Here is a 20,197-nt window from a genome sequence, read left to right as displayed (position 1 = left end):
ATTCCTCGACACTTAGTCATGAAAAATGGTAATTGTATCAATCTGATTGTTACTGCAAGCAGGCTTGATTTATGAATGTGTAAACACGGGCTAATGGTATAAACACAACAGCTTGGACAGATCCAGTACAAAGCCCTGTTTGCAAGAACAGTTGGCTTATTTAATTTGACCTATAATGCTGCTCAGTTTTCAGTTATATTCAGCTTCAGTATATATTTCAGATTTAGATATGTATTTCACTTTTTTATTGGTGTTCACAGAAACAATCCACATTCTTCAAAAAATAATGCATTTCATTTACACATTTTGTATATACATATATATATATATATATACATCTCTGTACATTATTTTCTCTTTTGCACAGCAAAGATATCAGTTATGTTTGCATGAACATTTATGGCAAAACAAATATACACATAAATAATAACACTTGTCCGAATTCCACCACAGTGAAAAGTAAAAAAGTACAAACAGAACATTCTGAAAGGAAAGTTGCTATGTAACTCATTGATCAGGCTTACTCAGATACCCTCCATCCATACGACCAGAAAGAAAGCAAAAACAAAAGACACATTTCAGGATTGTTGTTTCTCTTTTAAAAATTCATTTCCTTAAGGAAAACATTTGGTAAACAAGATCTTTCCTAAAATCTCTTACACCATTGAGAGGTTTAGCAGAGACTTTAAGCGTTTTATTATTGCGCAGCTCTGGTCCTTTCAGGCCCCAACTAACAGGGGATTATGAGTGTCCAAAGTCTCCAAACCTATATTGTGTTGCTTACCTAGACAGCATTTTAGCTTTTTCTGAGTCCGTTAAACTCTTAACAGCCATCCTGTGCATCCTTTTGTTCCAAAACAATGTCTAGATAGGCAGCTCTGTAGATTTTGATACACATCCGTTTAATCCGCATACCGGATTTTGCGCTTTCAAATCGAAGGGATGTGGCACGTTCATACCCGCACGGTTTTCTTCATCACATGTGGCTCGATGAAAGCAGTTTGTTTAAGAAAAGTCAGCCGACTTCTTGCATCTTTCCCACCACAACGCCGCTGGGAACAGACGCAGCCTCCTGGTTGCTCTCTATGGAGGAATCGCTCCCCGTGCTGTCCCCAGACAGCAGGCGCGTCACTCTTAGGTCGGCCCGTAGTGTCTGTACATCGTTCCCTATACTCATAGAGTCTAAATCATTGATAATCTGGCACAGTTCTTGTTTGCCACAGTCGCTGTCGGTGTCCAAAATATCCTCGCACTCAAAGTGCATAGCTCTCTCCTCTTCCTCCTCTCCGATCAGGTCCTCCGTGATGGAGCCCAGTTTGGGCGCGCTCCTGCTGCGCTCCACCGGGGGTTTGTAGTAACACTGTCCGTTCAGCAGTTTCCTCAGGGGGACAAGAGGGATGGTTTGCTCCCCTATCAACTGCTGCTGCTGGTGCCTGGCATCGTCCCTTCGTTTGAGTCTTTTAAACTCGGCCAGAGCTGTCGCGAAGGTTTGGTAGAGGAGAAGCGCCATCGCCTTCGCCTTCTCCGGCTTGGACACCAGCACGGCGTGGCACCGCAGCATCACCGCCTTGTGCTTCATCTCATGCCGGTAGATCCAGGCGAAGATTTTGGGGAGCCTCGGGTCCGCGACGCAGTAGGTGATCCTGTGCAATAAATATAAATGTCCGGGTCTCTTGGCTTTTTCGTCCACATGCACCATACGGATGCCTTGCGAGCTGATGGTCAGCCTCATTTTGGTTCCGTTTTTTCCCATCTCGCTCTTGCCCCAGATCTTGCTGACGGCAACGTCCGTGCATCCGTCACCCTTGGACTGGATGGTTGTGGCGTTGCCCAAGTACAACACAGTGTACGTGGGGTCCTCGCTGGTGATTTTGACCTTTTTCCGCTTGGATTTAAACATGCTCCCGACTCTGTTGAGCGCGCTCTCCGGGCACGATTTGGCGAAGGAGGTGAGCGCAGAGTAGTTGAGGCTCACGGCATAGCCCTTCGGCTTGGAATGCTGCTTGTCTTCCTCGATCAGCTCGAACTTGTTCTTCTTCCAAGGCAACATGCTTGTGGCGGTGAGGACGTAAAATCTACGCTAGTAAGTCCTATTACATCTAAATTCAGCTTCGAAACAGTGTGTAGTCATCTATCGGTTTGCCTTAAGACATTTTAAAAGTTGCAGAGCACTTTGTAAACCTATGGAGTATCGCGTTGTTCGCTATTAACGATGCATCACAAAATAACATACTGTACAGTCCAAGCTTGAAGCAGCGACTTAAATACCGGACTGAACCAACTCAGCACGTCAGAGGGATCAGAAGAGTGAGGAAAGTACCAAGACAATACATGTCTGTATTATGCTTTTTCTTTGTTTGTCTGAGATGTTCTATATAGGCAATGTTTTATTTTTACACACCTTAACTATACACCTATATTATACACCTATAACTTAACTCGAAATTTGATGGTATTCAATTCGTTAACCTCAGCATACATAGCATATTCTTCACCGATATTTCAATCGCGAACATTAAAAACATTTAAAAGTGTAAGCACAACATTTTGTACCATACATTTTAATACGTGCCACTACTTTAAAATGTAATATTAAAAACTAAACTAATGATTATTACTATGATTACTGAATTACTCGACAGCACATTATTAGAATATTTTTTCTAGAGGCGAGCGAAGGCCTATCTTGTTTCCGTTAAGACTCAAATACACTACAAGGCTTGCTCAGATTTTCAGTCTGGACCTGTTGCAGAAAGTCTGTGCCAGTCTGCAGATTTGATCAGTTAGTGTGTTTCTATCTGAAACTTTCAAAAAGTCTGCAAGTGTACGATGTATAGTTTTTAAAAAATCTGTTCTGATTTTAAAAGTCTTGTAGTGTATTCCAGCCATTAGTGTTCTTATTTGTATTCTTCTTTTTATTAGTAGTAATAATACTAGTAATAGTAGAAGTATTAGTAGTAGCCTTGTTGTTGCCAGGCATAGATATCTATCATATCTATCAGAGATGTCTATGGTTGGCTAGGTTTGTGCGGAAAGGTGGTTTGGGCCAATGCAACTTGTTATGTGATGCCCTCTACTGGTAGAATGGCACACATGCATTAAAAGAAAGCTTCATAGGTGGAAGGACGAATAAGTGCACAAAAATATTTATTTTAGAAAAGTATGTTGCTTAACACAACAGCTACGAGTCCACAAAGTCATTTAAACGATTTCTGAATATCCCTAATCGGTGTATTATCTGAAGTAATACTGTATAATCTTTTAAAAAGAAAAGTTTACTTGTTTACTCTGTCTAATTTTCCAGTATTTTACTTTTTATTTTTTTATATTTTACAATTTTGTATCTATTAACCTTGCTCGAATAATAAAAATATCAAAACGCAGTTTCTCTCATCCGGAACTAGTTCGAAGTTCAGCCTTTCGTCGGACATGTTTTAGTGAGACACTTTGGAATAAACTAAGTACGATTTATGTTTTGGGCTACATTATCTATCGTATCCATCTACGTTTAAAAATCAAACGTAGTTGCTCTAAAGCATCGAACCATAGACAACGACATTTTAAAAAGAGACACTAAACAACATTCTCCATAAAAAATGAAGTTCTGTAAATGGATTATTCCACTCGACTTCCTTCCTCTGCCATAACAAACATGTCACATGGGTGAAGTGCACATTACTCGTATCTCGTTCAACACCTCACTGACACATTTGAATTGCTATTTACTGTTGTAAAAAGATCTGACATGGGAAAGAAGAAGACCCGAGGAGAGGGATCAGGGTTGGGGAGAGCTTTGATAAAGGAGAGACTGAACGCAGGCCGTGGATACAGAAGAAATGACACATGGGTAAGAAACTGTTCAACGAGTGATTTTAGTCAAGCTCACATAATCCGAACAATTTAAATTAATTAAAAATTTAGCTTATGGTCTATATAGTTCTAAAGAATATTACTTGTCTTGTGTGTTTCAGCTCCACACCAGTGAACTGAATGATGGTTATGACTGGGGTCGGCTCAACCTGCAGTCCGTGACAGAGCAAAGCTCTCTGGATGACTTTTTGGCCACTGCAGAACTTGCTGGAACGGAATTTATTGCAGGTAGGTTGATGTCATGATCAGCCTTCTGAGTGTCTCTGAACTTATTTCTATGGACATTTATTAGACCGTGGCTGGGAACAGAAATAAACTGTAATAATACTTTGTGATATTGTTTTGCAGAGAAGATGAACGTTAAATTTGTCCCAGCTGAAGCAAGGGCAGGTCTGATAACCAGTGAGGAGTCCAGGCGGCTGAAGAAATTACATGAAGAAAACAAACAACTTCTACGAATCCCCCGAAGGTATAATGAAACTAACAGTGGACTTCTTGTCTATATATTAAAAATTGTTGCCTTGTATAATTGTAAAAATGATACTAATGGCTGTGTTGATGTACTCGGTTAAAAATGTTGAGTTAAATTACAAAAAAATATTGTTGCCTAACATGGACAGGACTGTCACTGCGTACTTGTGTTCTCTCGCTTTAGGCCTCCTTGGGATGAGAACACAAGTCCTGAAGTTCTACAGCAAGTCGAGAGGGAGAGATTCCTCATATGGAGAAGAGAATTGGCAAAGTAAATGTTGAATACATTTGGCCCAGTGTACATTTATAATACTAAAGCGACTTTCAGTGCATTATCCGTTGTAAACACTCTCGGTTTTAGGTTGGAAGAAGAACAGAAGTTCATTCTTACCCCTTTTGAGAAGAATCTGGATTTCTGGAGGCAACTATGGAGAGTTATTGAGAGGAGGTAAATGTTTCCCCCTTTAGTGTAATGGCTATTCTTGTTCTAGCATAATGCGATGTGTGATTTACCATTAAGATGGTGGTGAATACTGACTGAGATTTTGTTTTTCCTCAGTGATGTTGTGGTTCAAATACTTGAAGCCAGAAACCCACTGCTCTTTCGCTGTCCGGATCTCGTAAGTTAACGATCTCAAAATGTTTTAATTCTATCCTATGATTCCTCTTCTTATTGCTTTACCAGTTTCTATTCTTGTCTCTTACAGGAAAAATATGTAAAAGAGGTCTCTGCTCAGAAAGTAAACATGCTTCTGCTGAACAAAGCCGACCTGCTTACTAGAGAACAGCGGCGACATTGGGCCCGATACTTCCAGAAAGAAGGCATCAGAGCGGTGTTCTGGTCTGCTCTGGCCGAAGATCAGCGACTCGAGGCGGAAGAGAAGGTAAGGCATGGAGTTGGTTTATAGATATGTCACCACATCCTAGTAAAACTGGAACATTACGTTTACTTTTATGCATTTTGCAGACACTTTTTTTTCCAACGTGTGCACTAAATGGATACATTTTATCAGCCCAGTCTTAGTTTTTATGTTTGGTGAAACCAGAATCCACAGTAGTATTAAAGCTCTTGATATTTAGTACCTTTAAGTTTTCGAATTCTCCTTCAGGGAGAAGAGCCGCTGGAACCAGAGGATCAGAGTGATGCGGAACAGGAAGGGGCTTTAGAAGATATCACAGATCTTCAAATGGAGAACAGTACTGAACAAGAGACAAGAGAGAGTGAAGATGAGGAGAAAAGTGAAGGAGTCCAGGGCTGTGTTGATGAGACGGACTGGCAGACATGCTCTGAGGAATCTGAAGATGACACAGATGAGCACACAAACTCCACAGCCGCATCATCATTCTACAACTCAAGCCGGTTGTTACGCAGAAATGAGCTTCTGGAAATCTTTAAATCAACACATTATGGGTCCATATCCAAAGATGGACAAATCACAGTAGGATTGGTGAGTGATACAAATGTATGAAATGTTTCTGTTGTCATCCATCAGCTTGACTAAGGCAATGTTCACATTTGACTTCTTTTTTGAAGCTGCTAGCGTCTGATTTATATGATAACTCCTATGGAGTAAAGCGTGTTTCCAAAAAAGTCCTGAGCACTTTTTTAAATGCCAACGTTGGCGTCTTTTTCTGCAGCTCAGAGCGTCTTTTGAAGTTGAAAAAAGTTCAACTTTTCTGAAAAAAAACCACCACCCTACGTCAAGCACCTTTTTCACAGGCGAGTAGCGAGACCTGTCGTTTCCATAACAACATGAGGAAGGTGATTGGTTGAGCAGGATCAAGCTTGAAAATTTTACTTTCAATAACTTTTGATTGCATTTCTAGCGAGAAATTCGTATTTTAGTTTTTAAATATGTGACTGGTTGTTGCAAAGACGCTCTCTGTTTACAATTCAAATAGAGTTCTGTTACGGTGCCTATGAAGCCTGTCTGAATCTGTTTCTCTGAGTGGCCTTAGTGCACAAACGCTGCCTCTGAACATTGCCAGCTGCTATTTGTAACCACAGCGCTACAAGCTTTTTTCTTTGTAAAAAATTGCCATTGTCAACTTTTTCTTGTAAAAAAAGATCAAATGTGACCATAGCCTAAGACTGGCATATCTTTTTAAGGTGGGGTATCCTAATGTTGGCAAAAGCTCCACCATCAACACCATCCTTAGGAACAAGAAAGTCTCGGTTTCAGCTACACCCGGACACACAAAACATTTTCAGGTGAGTAATTAATGAGTTTAGTTTCCTCATCTGGCTTGTGATATAAGAATTTTTGTGCTTGTATTGTATGATAAAACATCTTGGCATCATCTTGACTCTTACGGTGCGTGTGTTACAGACTCTGTTTGTTGATCCTGGTCTCTGTTTGTGTGATTGTCCTGGACTCGTCATGCCCTCCTTCGTGTCCACCAAAGCTGAGATGATCTGCTGCGGGATTCTGCCCATTGATCAGATGAGAGATCACGTACCAGCAATCTCTTTAATAACCTTTCTAAACAGCCTTTTTCATGCTATTGCGTTCTGACTTCATTGATTGATGTAACCAAATATTGAGTGACAAAGATGTCAATTTAAAAGTGATACCCTTAACTAAAATACGTATGTCAGACTATCCCTCGAGCTGTGCTGGATGGGACCTATGGCATTAACATCATCAGACCAAGGGAGGATGAGGACCCTGATCGACCACCTACCCATGAGGAGCTGTTGATGGCATACGGATGTGAGTGGTTTACTGTCAGATTGGCACTTCATAACATGACGACTCAGAATTTGATTTGAAACAATGCCTACATGTGTTCGTGCAGATATGAGAGGCTATATGACAGCCCACGGCCAGCCAGACCAATCAAGATCAGCCCGTTATGTTTTAAAAGACTACGTCTGTGTAAGTATCTCTGTTTGTCACTGTCAGGTGAGAATTTACAGTGAATATGGAGAATATGAGATATTACTTTATATTTGAGATATGACCTTACGATTTGCAGGGCAAACTCTTGTATTGCCATCCTCCACCCCACATTAACCCCAAAGACTTCCAACCTCAGCACGCAAGGTTTACCAGGCAGACAGGAGGAAAAGGAAAAAACTCCAGCTGTGTCGACAAACCATCCAAAGTCAAACGCATCGAAAACACAGTGGATAAAAATTTCTTTCATCAAGTGAGATTCAGCTGATTTACGTATTAGTTATATCACATATTCGTTTGATTTGTATGCCACAGTCTTGCTAAACTCTGTAATCCCTCATAGGAAAATGTGCGAGCACTGACAAAGGGCGTACAGATGGTGATGGGTTATAAGCCTGGAAGTGGCCCTGTTGCAGCTGGAAAAGAAGGCTCAGAACAGCAAGCTGGGAAGCCCTGGAAAAAACATGGTAACCGGAACAAGAAGGAGAAAGTTAGAAGACTCAACAAACATCTGGATGCTTGATCTCTTTTCTAATCGGTGTGCATTTTTGGTGGAAAAATTCATTCCTCTTCATCTGAAGTAGAAACTTTATCGCTGTAATATTTAATCATTTTACAGTATGGTGTAAGATTCACTGTGCCAGGTTTTGTCAAAGCATTCAAACGCTAATAAATGAAGCTCTCCTGGTTATGTCATTAAAAGTAAATTTATTCTCATATTTTTTTCTTTCGTTTCTTTTGTTTTATTATCTGACTAAGCTGACAGTTAATCTAAGTCTATTTTCATTATCTTAGTCTGACCGTGTGCAGTACTCTTCATATTTATAAAGAGCTTTTTAAAATATATTTTTTGAATTTCCTGTAGGTGAATGTGTGTGCGATTGTCTGTGTGTGTTAGCTCTTCCTATAGCTTGACTGCTGATCCATGGTGTTTTCATGCCTCGACCCAAGATGGTATCGGATAGATGCTAGAAAAGTGTAATAATGACTTAAATATGCATTGAAATTGTGCAATTTTGTATTTTATGTCGTGTTTAGCTAAGAGGGATTTACCTCAAAATCGATGGAACTACACAATCAATTTTTAGTGTCTTTCTACCACTTATTGTGCGTAAACTCAGCACATTGTTTGCAGCGTATCGGTTTAGAGTTTGTGGTTTCCTTGAAGGGATAGTTCACCCAAAAATGAAAATTCTGTCATCATTTACTCATCCACAAGTTGTTCCAAACCTGTATAAATGTCTTTGTTCTGCTGAACACAAAGATATTTGGAAGAATGTTGACAACTGACATTTCTGGGACATTGACTACCATACTAGGTAACATTAAAATGGTAGTCATAGGTGCCCTAGAACTGTTTACTTTTCTAAATTCTTCAAATAACTGATTCTGTGTTCAAAAGAACAAAATGATAATAATTATACAATTGTCAAAGAAGTTTATAAAGGTTGGAACAACTTGAGGGTGGGTTAATTATGACAGAATTTTCATTTTTGGGTGAAGTATCCCTTAAGTGTATTGCGCACTATCTTGAATATGAGTCTAATTAAAAAAATGCTTAAATTTCAGAATATTTCAATTTAAAATTAATACCATTATAATAACTCTTTAGTCTGTGTATATTAAATTCACTGCCAAACATTTTACGTACTAAAAATGGTCAAAAGAAACACGCTTTTATTAGCATAACGTCATTAACATAGCGTCTGCCTTCCAGCCAATCTGTTTGTTCAGCGTCACTGTACGTAATTAATATTTATGAGCCAAGGTAATGCGTCGTAAGAACAGGTCCAGGTGGGTGTTGCCAAACTGATACAGGTGGCTGACGAGCTGTACATGTTTTATTGCCAAACATATCATGCAACATTCAGTCAACCAGCGACTAATGATAGAAATTAGAAACGGAAGCATTTTGATTTAATATTTTGCGAGGAGTTCGCTTTTCCCTATGTGTGACAGCAAACGTGATAGTTATGGATAAGATAACAGTCCTAGACTTTGTCTACCGATGGAGCCCAGAGTTTGCTAAAGGCTGCTTTTCGACATACGAAGGACACATCTGCATCTCGGCTGCATTTTACCTCCTGTCTGCTTTGATATTGCTGGTTTCATGTTCACTGTGAGTGTCGTGCGATACAATACTGATGAAAAACAATAGAAACAATCTGAAATGTAATGGTTATTGTTATGGTTGCCCAACTGGTCTCCCTAATAATATTTTGGGCTCTACTGGTGGGATGTTATCTGGCAGATGTTAACCAACTGCACACCATTAATAATAATTGAAGATCCAAAACACACTACATGAAGGATTTTTTAATGGTAAATTTGCACATTATGTGGATAAACATACATTGGTTTGTCTCAGTCTTCTTTATCACAGATGCAGATGGAGATGCAGGCATTGGAGTGATGAGGCTGCCTGTGCCATGTATTGTTTCATTGGGAACTTGTGCAGCGCAGTGGGAGCTTTGCTCTCCAACCAGTTTGCATTTTTGGTGAGAAAGATAAAAATTTGACATGTTTATCTGCATCTAGAAGTGTTGACGACCAGTGTTGCAGCTCTGACATGAATGCAAGTCATTGCAAACCTTTTCTCTTAATCTCATGCAGATTTCCATGGCTTCATATGTGGCAGTATTGGACATTGTTCATATCTTGTCAATAACTTGCTCCATTTATTTATGGTATTACTCAAAAACAGGTACAGGTTTACTGCTACGTTGATGTTTATTTCAAATGCATGATACTGTACTTCACCATTTTTTTTATAATTACCCTGCTAAAAATAACAGAAACTATCACAGAAAGAGTAATGGGTGTAATGGTTATAATGGGATTGTATTGGTTTCAATGGAAACTATTTGTCTCGATGGGTCTTTTCTATGGGTTGGGTTCTATTGGTGGGATGTTATCTTGAGGATGGGGTACAATAGAACACCATTTAAACACAGTAGAAAAAGACCCAAAACAAACTCTACATAAAGAAATTTTGTAATGGTTTAATAGTAAAAAGCTGATAAATTAGTTGTCATTAAAAACATTATTTTTAATTAAAATAAAAACATAATTTGTATTTTTTTTCTTTTTAGGAAAGACCACGAGAATGATGTCTAAGAGAAGGCGGCAGAATGTTTTTGCTGTGCCATTACTGTTTGCAGTGGGGGGCAGCATTTACCTGAGTTCAGCTGTCCATCTGAGTCCCATAAGAGTATCTACGACCAGTAGAAGACTACTCAATCTGTTTTATGACGTAAGCAGGGAATGGAGTATGTGTACGAGCTGAATCGGGAACCTAAGAAATGCATTCACGTCTTAAAGAGATGCTTCACCCAAAAATGAACATTCTGTCTCAATTAACTCACCTACAAGTTGTTCCAAATCTGTATAAATTTCTTTGTTCTGATGAAGATATTTGTAAGAATGCTTATAACCAGACAGATTTTGCCCCCCATTGACTACCATAGTAGGAAAAAATAAAATGGTAGTCAAAAGTGCCCCAGAACTGTTTGCTGTCCTACATTCTTCAAAATGTCTTCCTACTATGGGACAAAATCTGTCTGGTTATAAGCATTCTTCCAACTATCTTGCTCCGTGTTCATCAGAACAAATAAATTTACACAGATTTGGAACAACTTGAAGGTGAGTAAATGATGACAGAATTTGCATTTTTGGGTGAAGTATCCCTTTAATATAAACGTTGCTAAGTGTCCAGACCTATGTAGCATTCATCCTTTTTTAACTATCTCAACCTTGAGCTCAAACTTGCCTACATTTACATACAATATCTGATTCCATATGTAAACCTGGCTGTAAGGAAATATGCTTAATACTTCAAATGAGTATACGTTAATGTAAACGCTCTTATGGGACTGTGGATTAGGTACAGATAAAGTTTGCTTTTGTGTGTTTTTAGGACTATATTGAGAACCTCGGATACATTCTGGGACTTCTGTCTTTTGCAATCAGCTGGACTGCGAAGTTTCCCGTCTTTTTAAAAGCTGTGAGTGAAAATTCTGCACACTAAATATACATTTTAAAATCTCTCACCTGTTGTTTGGGATGACAAACTGTAGGTATGCGTACATTTCATGATGAAAAAGTAAACAAAACACATTTGATAGATGGCAGTAAAAGTTCACAAACCAAATTGTGTAGCATATAATGCATGTAAACATAATACTTGTGTCCTCATGATGGTGTTTTGCTTTTCAGAACAGAGGAGAACAGAGTTCTGCTCTGCAGGTGTCTTCTAGAATGCTGTGTTCTCTTGCTGGAGGTCTGTACGCTTCTTCCATTCTTCTGTATGACATCCAGCCGAGAACTGTTGTCAAAGCAATGCCGTGGATTCTCGCAGCTATCTGCTGCGCTATTATGGATTTAGCTGTATCATTTTACACAGGCCGTGGTGAATCTTTGTTTGTCTGAGTGGTGAAAGAAGAATCTGTGGTTTACCACATAACTCTTAAGTGTTAAACTGGTGCATAACTCATTTAACATTATTAGTGTTACGGACACGAATGAAACCTCAAATCATGTGGCTTGTTGAGGAGAAGTGTAGTATTAATTTTCTAAACAGTCTGGTGCTTGATAAAATAGGTTAAACCCCAATAAAGTCTAATGGCTGTAGGCATGACTGACCTTCTCTGATCCAAGCTACTATTTACCTTGTAGCAAGATACCTGTGGTTATGCAAATTGGACAGGAGGCATAAGATGTCAAACAATGTATGCGTATTCTTAATCCTCTGGTGATTGGGCAAATTGTGAATGATTAACAGTTGTTAATGTCTTTAGATTCTTTAACTTCCATTGTTTAGATTGTGGCCCTCGCCTTTTACAGATCCAAACATAAACGTCCTTCTGTTCGGTCTTTAGACTCGGATACAGAGTCTTTACTAGGAGAACCTTCAGGCACAAATAAGCATTGCAACGACAACATTAATTGCCATAGAAAGAAGCACTTGAACAGATACAAATCTCCTAAAGGCACTGACATGGGGCTCTACATGGATGTCAACATACAGCCAATGAGAAAGGTTTGTGTGCTTTTTTCCATAGAAATGTAATAATGTGTGTTCTTGTAGTACTATTGTCAACAAGTGTTTTTTATCATTTCAATAATATAACGGATATTGTACTGTGTAATAGTCAGAATTGTTAAAGAGATACTTTACTAGCAAATCAAAATTTCCCCATGTTTTACTCACCCTCAAGGCATCCTAACTGAATATAATTTTCTTCTTGAAGAATAACGCAGTTGGAGATAAAATACCACGTATCATTTTACTTCCAAGCGGTAGAATGGAAGTGAATGGGTGTTGACTTTTTGAAGCTCCAAAAAGTGCATCCATTGATCAAAGAACTGCTCGACACGGCTCCTTGGTCCTAACAAAGTTCTTCTGAAGGGAATCGATGCATTTGTTTAAGAGAAATATCCATATTGACAGCGCTATTAACGTTGATGTCTAGCTTCCGTAATCTCTCGAATGCGCGTGAACCAGAGGCTTGTTTTTCCGGCAAATGACGGTGACGAAAGCTCCCGCCAGAGTAGACGCTATCCTATTGGAACAAAACGAAAAATGCAGCGCTCGTCACCGGAACTTACGACACGCCTGCCTGCGTCATCTGCCAGAAAAACAAGCCTCTGGTTCACGTGCATTCGAGAGATGACGGAAGCTGAAACTCAAAAAGTCAACATCCATTCACTCCCATTCTACCGCTTGGAAGTAAAATGATACGTGGTATTATAACTCCGACTGCATTATTCTTCAAGAAGAAAACCATATTCAGTTAGGATGCCTTGAGATGAATAAAACATGGGGAAATTTTGATTTGCTAGTGAAGTATCCCTTTAATGAATAATTTAAGGTACTGTATACCGAGGACAGGATGGTTGGTATCTTTCAGGTCTGTTTAAAGGAGGTGACAATCTCCCGTAATGGCTCATCCGATGCTCTTCCTCTCAAAAGAACTGTAAGGGTGGTACGGGTGGATGAACCTTGTTCTTCAGGCACTTCTACTGATTCGTCGTCCCTCAGCTCTGAACTCGAGGTTAGCTGTGCTGAATCTTAAAGGGATAGTTTACTCAAAAATGCAAACTCATTTACTCGCCCTCATTCAAAACCTGTATGACTGCATGAATTCAAAAGAAGATAAAAAAGAATGTTGGTGCCCCATCAACATTGGCCCCCATTGACTTCCATTGTATGGACACAAAACCACTGAGACATTTCTCAAAATAATTTATTTTGTCTTCCATAGAAGAAAGAGTCATAGTCCAGTTTTGAATGACATTAGGGTGAATAATTGATGAAAAGTTTAATTGTGGGTGAACTACTGTAAATCTTTAACCGGTAGCGCACCTGCAAAACCACAGTCATTTGATTATCAGAGAATAAGCTTACATTACTCAGAAAAAGACTACATAACTACTAGTAAAGAGTCTAGATTTATTTCCTGCACACTTTTACAATTACAAACATGAACCAATGCAAACCTACAAATATGCATTAAGAAAACTGACCCAAATTCACCCTGTGCCTTGAGAACAGTAGCAGACCATTGTACATAAAATGTAGTTTGAAGGCTGCAGTACTGGTTTGTGGTGTTAGGTGGCAGTGTTGTTAGGAAAATGAATCAAAGCACACGGTGTTTATAAAAAAACACTTAATTGTTTCTAAATCATGGACGGATTTGTCTAATGTAGTCAATCCTTGCACACTTAGAACCTACAATGAAATCGTATAACATCTTAATATACAATATATTACATGCATCACAACATTACTGCTGACAATAGTGATGCAACATAGTTTTTTCTTGGCTCTCCAAGTGGCTTTTGGGAATGCCAAGTGATTTAAGGATGTCATTTAATCTGAAACAAAGGCAAATCGCCCTGTATGAAAACAATTGAACTTTGTTTTATTCACTAAACAGGAAAGCGCTAAGCATGTGAACCTCCTCAAACTCTGCGTGTGATAAAGTAGAGACAGGAGTTCAAAACCATGACATCTGCCATAGAACAGCATACAGTGAAAACATCTAATAACAAATTTAGTATGACAACACATTCTTTAGACGTTGTATTGGGATCTCCACAGTCTTAGAGGACCCAAATCATATTTAGGGACCAGAATATGTAAGAGATTTGAACATCACAGCAGCTGGATAGCAAAACCCCACTAGTGTAGTGGCAAGTTTTGCACTTTACTCACATTTTCAAGCACTTTACAAGCACTTTACTCACATTTTCTTCAGAAAATATTATATATGAAAGCTGTTTAAAGTCTTCGAACTACTTTTGTTTTCGTTGTGTTTAGCTTTAATTATATTTGGAAAATTCCTATGCTGATTTGTATATTGGTTAATGTTCACACCCACATATATAATTTTATTATAATGGTGAATAATGTAAAAGACTTATACATTGCTTATTTGTTGTTGAAAGAGGGAAAAACCTGGGCAAATGAGTTCATCGACAGTACATCAAATCAACATGCGAGATGCTTGAAATTCCAATCTATTGTGTCCCTTACTGTAAGCAATTGTGATAAAGAAAGTGGGTTTGATGTTCCAGAAATTCATGTTGCTTGATTGTTCTGCTGTTAAAGATCAGGGCAGGACCTTTCTGCATCGGAAGTGGTACAAAATGCTTGTTCAGTCTACAGGAGATTTGGTCCTGTGCTATTTTAGGAGCGGGTCTGTTGGCCAGCTGATGCATTTGGATAACACAGCGGTCTGAGGGGTGTTCATAAATAACACTAACATATAGCCTATACTTCAAGCACGTTTGAAGAAAAAATAAGTGTGAAGTCATTTTGAGAGTAATTTGTGGTTGTTAAGTGCTTTCAGGACGTTGAAACCTTTTTACCGCCATTGGCAAAATGATGATGTCATCGGTGGGTGTAATCTGTTGCTCTACCTGTTTTATTAAGTGTAGATGGGAGAGTGTGTGTAAAACATTAAAGTACACCTACTGTATAAACTTTATCCCTAGTGCTGTGGGCCAAACAGTTTTTTTAAGTTGTATAATTCACTGATAGGCCAGATGTTGTCAAGTTTCAAATACAACAAAAAGAGTATAAGGAAATAAAAATGTAGAAAAAAGTTTAAAAAAAACCCAGTTTGCTTAATGAACAGACTCACTTGTGCCTATATTCAAATATGGCATGTGAAGATGTGTCGCACCAGATGCAATGTATCAACGTGCCATATTTGAATATATGTAAGCATGAATGAGGTGTAGGAGCTACTTTGCAACTCAAAGCATTTACATTTACTTACTTTTTTGTTTGGATGGGGAATCCTTTAGTTAAATGTTTTCTGATTTTGTACCATTTGTATTAAAGGCCACTACTTACTACCATAGTAGGAAAAATGTATTTGTTCTGTTAAACAAAAAATAACTGTTTGCTTTCCTACATTCTTCAAAATATCTTCTGAGGCACTTTTGACTACCATTGTCATTTTTCTGACTATGGTAGTCAATGGTGGCCAAGAACTGTTTGGTTACAAGCATTCTACCAAATATCTTCCTTGTGTTCATCAGAACAAAGAAATGTATACAGATTTGGAACGACTCGAGGGTGGGTAAATTATTTTTTATTTTTGGGCGAACTTTCCCTTTAAGTTCTGTGGTACATGACTATTCTTTTAAACGTATTTTAAAACACACGTTTATGTTTTTCTCATCATGCAGTGGGACTTTGAAGAAACAAAGACCCAGTGGATCCCAGTAGAAGAAGACCCTGAAGATCTACAAAAGATCGAGGCGTTCCCGCTCCAGGAGTGGCAAGTGAGTCCAGGTTCAAAGTCAACCAGCAGACCCGCCTGCCTCTGCAATCGTGCACAGTTGGCTGAGAAGTTGGGATCCATAAAAACAGACCCCAAGTAAAAAATGTGCGTCTTAGTCAAATGACTACCGTAATTGTGTAACAACTGTTTTTTTTCTGTTCGATTTCATGTGAAGTTTAATAAAGAAGTTTAATATTTTGGAAAATTCAAGACGAGACGTTCGCTAACAAAGCAAAGGAGATAAATTGACAACATTTCTCAAACCTCACAGCTAGTCTGACTATTGTTACCAACTGATCTGATGTATCCTTCCCTCGGGGCTACTGGGACTCTCAGCACTTCCCTGTCATTCGCACTGAGCACTTTTTCCATTGTCGTTCCCTTCCCTCTCGAGAAGCACACCGCTGATTAATGGGAGGCTCTGAAATGCTTATCAGACCTGTCGTTTTCATAGACGATACAGAACATTGACAAATGAAGGGAGGTGTCACATCGACTGCCCTAATAAAAACAATATCACCCTCTCGCAGGCTTGCCAGGTCACGGGGTCATTTCCTTTATTTTTATGGTCGCTGCCGGTTTATTTGAGCTGGACTGGAAAAGGCCCAGCGGCGCGAGATAAGCCACAGACTAGACGAGTGTCCTCGCGGGTCTCCAGACTTGGCCTGCCGTGGTTTGCCTCCCCGTATTTTTGTGTCTCGCACTGTCTTGTTTAACTGATTTGTATTCAGGAGACTTCCTTAAAGTCTGACAGCGAAACAATGTGTCGATTAGAGAATTTCAACCAGAAAGACTGCTAATGCAGCTGATTAATCCATAACCTATTGTACATTAACTTGACGGGTACGGGTTAACATTCTAATAATTTAAAACTGACAAAAGATCTTCCTGTATATATATTTATATGTCTTTATTGTAATAAAGTTTGACTAGTGGGATGAAGCATGGGATTGGAAAATGACCAGGCCAACCTTAAACCTACCACACAATCTATGCTTTCTCAATTCTCCACTGGGTTCTGGCGCCCTCAGACCTGGTTAAATCTACTCTTTGGACTACGCTGAGCCATCATTTCACAGTGCGGTCATTGACGTAACAAGCCAGGATGCTGGTGTCTCTGACATCACTAAACTTCGCTGGGCATTACCAGGCAGCCAGCCTATATGGGGCCTGAGTTTGCCCCTAATCCTTCGCCCCCTTGAACGTGGTGAAATGAAAGCAAACTGTCCAGTTTGTTTAAATAGGTTTGCACATTTGACTTGGAGCATGGATTAAAACATCTGAAGCGGCAGTTGTGTGAGGATTCTTGTTTTTCTTTCGGATTGTACATCACTTTGAACTTGCTGCAAGGGATCAAGGTGGGAGTAAGTTCGGCCCTTTTGATGATGATGTCCACATTCCACTTTGTTAGACACATTCATCTATTTCTTGTGCATTTTCAAATTTTAAACGGAACCCCCAAGACTTGCACATTGCATGTCATCTTGATTTATCCAGTTACTTATAATAAGATCTGAAACAGGCGAGCAGTTACTGATTACTCATCATCTTGACTATAAGAATGTCTAGAAAGGTTAGACTGATGACCTTTGAACAGACAATATAACAGATGGACAAATAGCTGGACAACTCATTACATAATGCTCAGTATAAAACTCAAAAGTATATTTCTCTTTATTATAGTTATAATCTCAGCAGTTGTCCTTCTCACATGCACATGTATGTTGTAAGGAAATTTGGTAATTCGGCTTTCTACATTCTCTATCTTTATACAATAAAGATTTATCGTCATTTAATGGTTTATGATGTAATGTTGAGTATGATTAGATAAAGCTTTATCTTAGGCTCACCCACATGGTGAATGTTTGCTATTTTTTCTAGAGGACTTTTGAAATAAGGCTTGAAAATCTATTTTTTGTTCATATTTATATCAATCATTGGCAGAATGTTGATTAAGTATTGTGCAATTTCAAGAACAACAGAACAAAACACTAAAAAATAAACATTCTGTCATTTATTCACCCTCATGTCCTTCAAATCTGTGGAACACAAAATATTTACATTTACATTTAGGTAAATAGAAGCAACTGGAACAACAAAATGCATTCGTGCAGTAAAAACTGGTCTCATATAGCCCAGCACAGTATACAAAGCTAAGTTTTCTTTTTGATAGAAAGTGTTGAAAAGAAATAGAATTCAGTAGTAATAATCGGTCAGGTGTTGACGGAAGAGATGTGTTTTCAGCCAATTCTTTACACTGGAAGTCAAAGGGGGCCAGAGTTGTTTGGTTACCAAAGTTCTTCCAAATATCTTCTTTTGTGTTGTGTAGTTGAAATACCATACCAGTTTGAAATGACATGAGGGTGAGTAAATTATGAAATAATCTTTAATATATATTCTTGTTAAAACTGTTCTGATCCCTGCTGAAGAAAACAATAGCCTACAAAATGGTTTTCATTACAAATACCATTTTGAAACCATTACAAAATTTCAATGTGTTTTGGATCTTATTCCAGTCGGATTTAATACTGTTGCCATATGCCAGCGTCTATCAATAGAGCTTGTTAATCGACGTCACGCCGCGTTGAATGTTGCGCCATCTTGGGAGAATGGCTGCTAGTGCGTTCAATGCAGTGTTTTGTTTTTCTAGTTTAATTAGGAAATATAACTATGGTAGGTCGGTCTTGCTGCGTTAAAAACTGCAATAGCATTACGCAGAGTCGTTCAGGAAAAACCCAAAGTTCTTTTACTTTCGATTTCTCCATATATCAAACAAAACAAGTAACGGTACATATCAAAACAATAATAGCAGTGGAGTATTTTCCTCCCAAGATGGCGGCGCAACATGAAACCTAGGGCGTGACGTCAGCTTCATATTCTCTATATAGAGGAGACATAGAGACCCACAAAGACCATTCGTTTCCATTAAACCCAATCCAATAACCATTATAGTCATCGCATCCGTTAGAATTTCCATCAAAGGGATTATTATAAAGACTAACTTTCTCACAATCTTTTTAGTATGCTTTAGAATGTCCCAAAAAGCCATTCATAATGCATAGCTACATCGCTACATAATCTGTCAACCACAAACATCTTTACAACCCATAATTCCCCACTACACCAGGGCCTGTAGCGCGCGCCCGCACGCACCTGACGCAGTTTCCACTGTGACCTCACATCCTGTGCGTCATTTCCTACGCACGCTGAGCCAGATCTGGGCAGTCTGGTACAAACACATTCATCTGCCGTCAACAGAGCATAGGAGGCTGAGTCCCACGTTTCTTTGTCCGCGATTATAACGCTTCTATCATGACCCGAAGGTGATCCTCGGTACCGGTGGTTCTGGGTAAGTGTGGTTTTGGTCATAATATATACACGCACTCGCACGTGTCACACACAAGCACACACACGGATCGCTTCATTGGTGTGTCAGTATGAAGTCATGGCTGCCTGTATTTGTCTAGTCTCATGTGTCATAGACCACGTTAACGGTTTTATTTGTATATAAACATTTTAGAGGTTATATATTTTATTTGGATATAATCGTCTTGATAACGTGGAAATATGCTATATGATTTAGTGATCTGTATGTTGTCGTTTAGTTAGCTAGTAAAGATGTAGTGATGTGTAGTGCCGAATGTGTAATTTACTTAGTAATTTTATTCGCTGCTATGGTGTTTTCTTTAGGTTGTAAGGAAAATTGATGTAGTTTAGCTCGATATAAAGATTTATTGATTTGCATTACTTCTGTTATTGATCTCTGGTTGGTAAAAAAAGAAAGATTTATGTGTATTTGAGTTGGTGAATAAAAGTCTATTTTTGTCAAAGTTTTTATTCAACCTTAAGAGATCACAGAATAATTACAGAAGGAGGAATAATTTTCTTATATGCACAAATAAACACATTCAAGAAGAGAGAAAGAAAAACATGAATAACAACACAAAAAAACAAACAAAACAAAATTGAATACAAAAGTCTATTTACAGTGCTGTTGTGAGTGTGTCACGGTTAAATTCCACCTGTGGTTTATCAGGGTTGCGTGTTTGTTTTTGGGAGCTTTTCTCTCAATTTTAAGCAATGCAGATTACTTGAACGTTTATTTTGACCTGTCAGAGCTGGTTTTGAGCTTTATGATGTAATTTCTAAACTAAGATCATG

The 20,197-nt window shown here is 38.7% G+C and overlaps 4 protein-coding genes across 7 annotated transcripts in view; 3 read left to right on the top strand and 1 right to left on the bottom strand.

The window, feature by feature from the left end:
* Positions 1-239: 239 nt before the first annotated feature.
* On the bottom strand, positions 240-2,247 carry fam43a (family with sequence similarity 43 member A). Its single transcript, XM_057362034.1, has one exon. It carries the CDS (start codon positions 2,048-2,050, stop codon positions 1,016-1,018), a length of 1,035 nt encoding a protein of 344 aa, XP_057218017.1. The 5' UTR covers positions 2,051-2,247; the 3' UTR covers positions 240-1,015.
* Positions 2,248-3,631: 1,384 nt separating this feature from the next.
* On the top strand, positions 3,632-7,960 carry lsg1 (large 60S subunit nuclear export GTPase 1). Its single transcript, XM_057362081.1, has 14 exons — positions 3,632-3,847; positions 3,972-4,098; positions 4,219-4,339; positions 4,526-4,612; positions 4,703-4,789; positions 4,901-4,961; positions 5,049-5,225; positions 5,451-5,789; positions 6,452-6,553; positions 6,672-6,815; positions 6,932-7,055; positions 7,141-7,220; positions 7,321-7,494; positions 7,585-7,960. Exons 1-14 carry the CDS (start codon positions 3,746-3,748, stop codon positions 7,762-7,764), a joined length of 1,905 nt encoding a protein of 634 aa, XP_057218064.1. The 5' UTR covers positions 3,632-3,745; the 3' UTR covers positions 7,765-7,960.
* Positions 7,961-9,035: 1,075 nt separating this feature from the next.
* On the top strand, positions 9,036-17,823 carry tmem44 (transmembrane protein 44). 2 transcript variants are annotated; one of them, XM_057362263.1, is made up of 9 exons: positions 9,036-9,059; positions 9,625-9,739; positions 9,855-9,945; positions 10,334-10,494; positions 11,158-11,244; positions 11,457-11,627; positions 12,061-12,279; positions 13,151-13,294; positions 15,942-17,823. In XM_057362263.1, exons 2-9 carry the CDS (start codon positions 9,671-9,673, stop codon positions 16,134-16,136), a joined length of 1,137 nt encoding a protein of 378 aa, XP_057218246.1. In that variant the 5' UTR covers positions 9,036-9,059; positions 9,625-9,670; the 3' UTR covers positions 16,137-17,823. The 2 variants fall into 2 exon arrangements, with proteins under 2 accessions (XP_057218246.1, XP_057218245.1); XM_057362262.1 differs by lacking the exon at positions 9,036-9,059 and adding an exon at positions 9,109-9,360 and having other exon boundaries at positions 9,610-9,739.
* Positions 17,824-19,217: 1,394 nt separating this feature from the next.
* Positions 19,218-20,197, top strand: part of atp13a3 (ATPase 13A3) — a 36,891-nt gene continuing 35,911 nt past the window's right edge. For all 3 annotated transcript variants that reach the window (XM_057361564.1, XM_057361565.1, XM_057361563.1), the window contains exon 1: positions 19,218-19,385. The gene's annotated coding sequence lies outside the window, so the exon portion shown is untranslated. The remainder of the gene's footprint in view (positions 19,386-20,197) is intronic.

This window comes from Triplophysa rosa, linkage group LG20 (genome assembly GCF_024868665.1).
Source record: "Triplophysa rosa linkage group LG20, Trosa_1v2, whole genome shotgun sequence".
Taxonomy (NCBI): Eukaryota; Metazoa; Chordata; class Actinopteri; order Cypriniformes; family Nemacheilidae; genus Triplophysa; species Triplophysa rosa.
The sequence above is the reverse complement of the archived record's forward strand: the minus strand, read 5'-3'. Positions and strand labels throughout refer to the sequence as shown.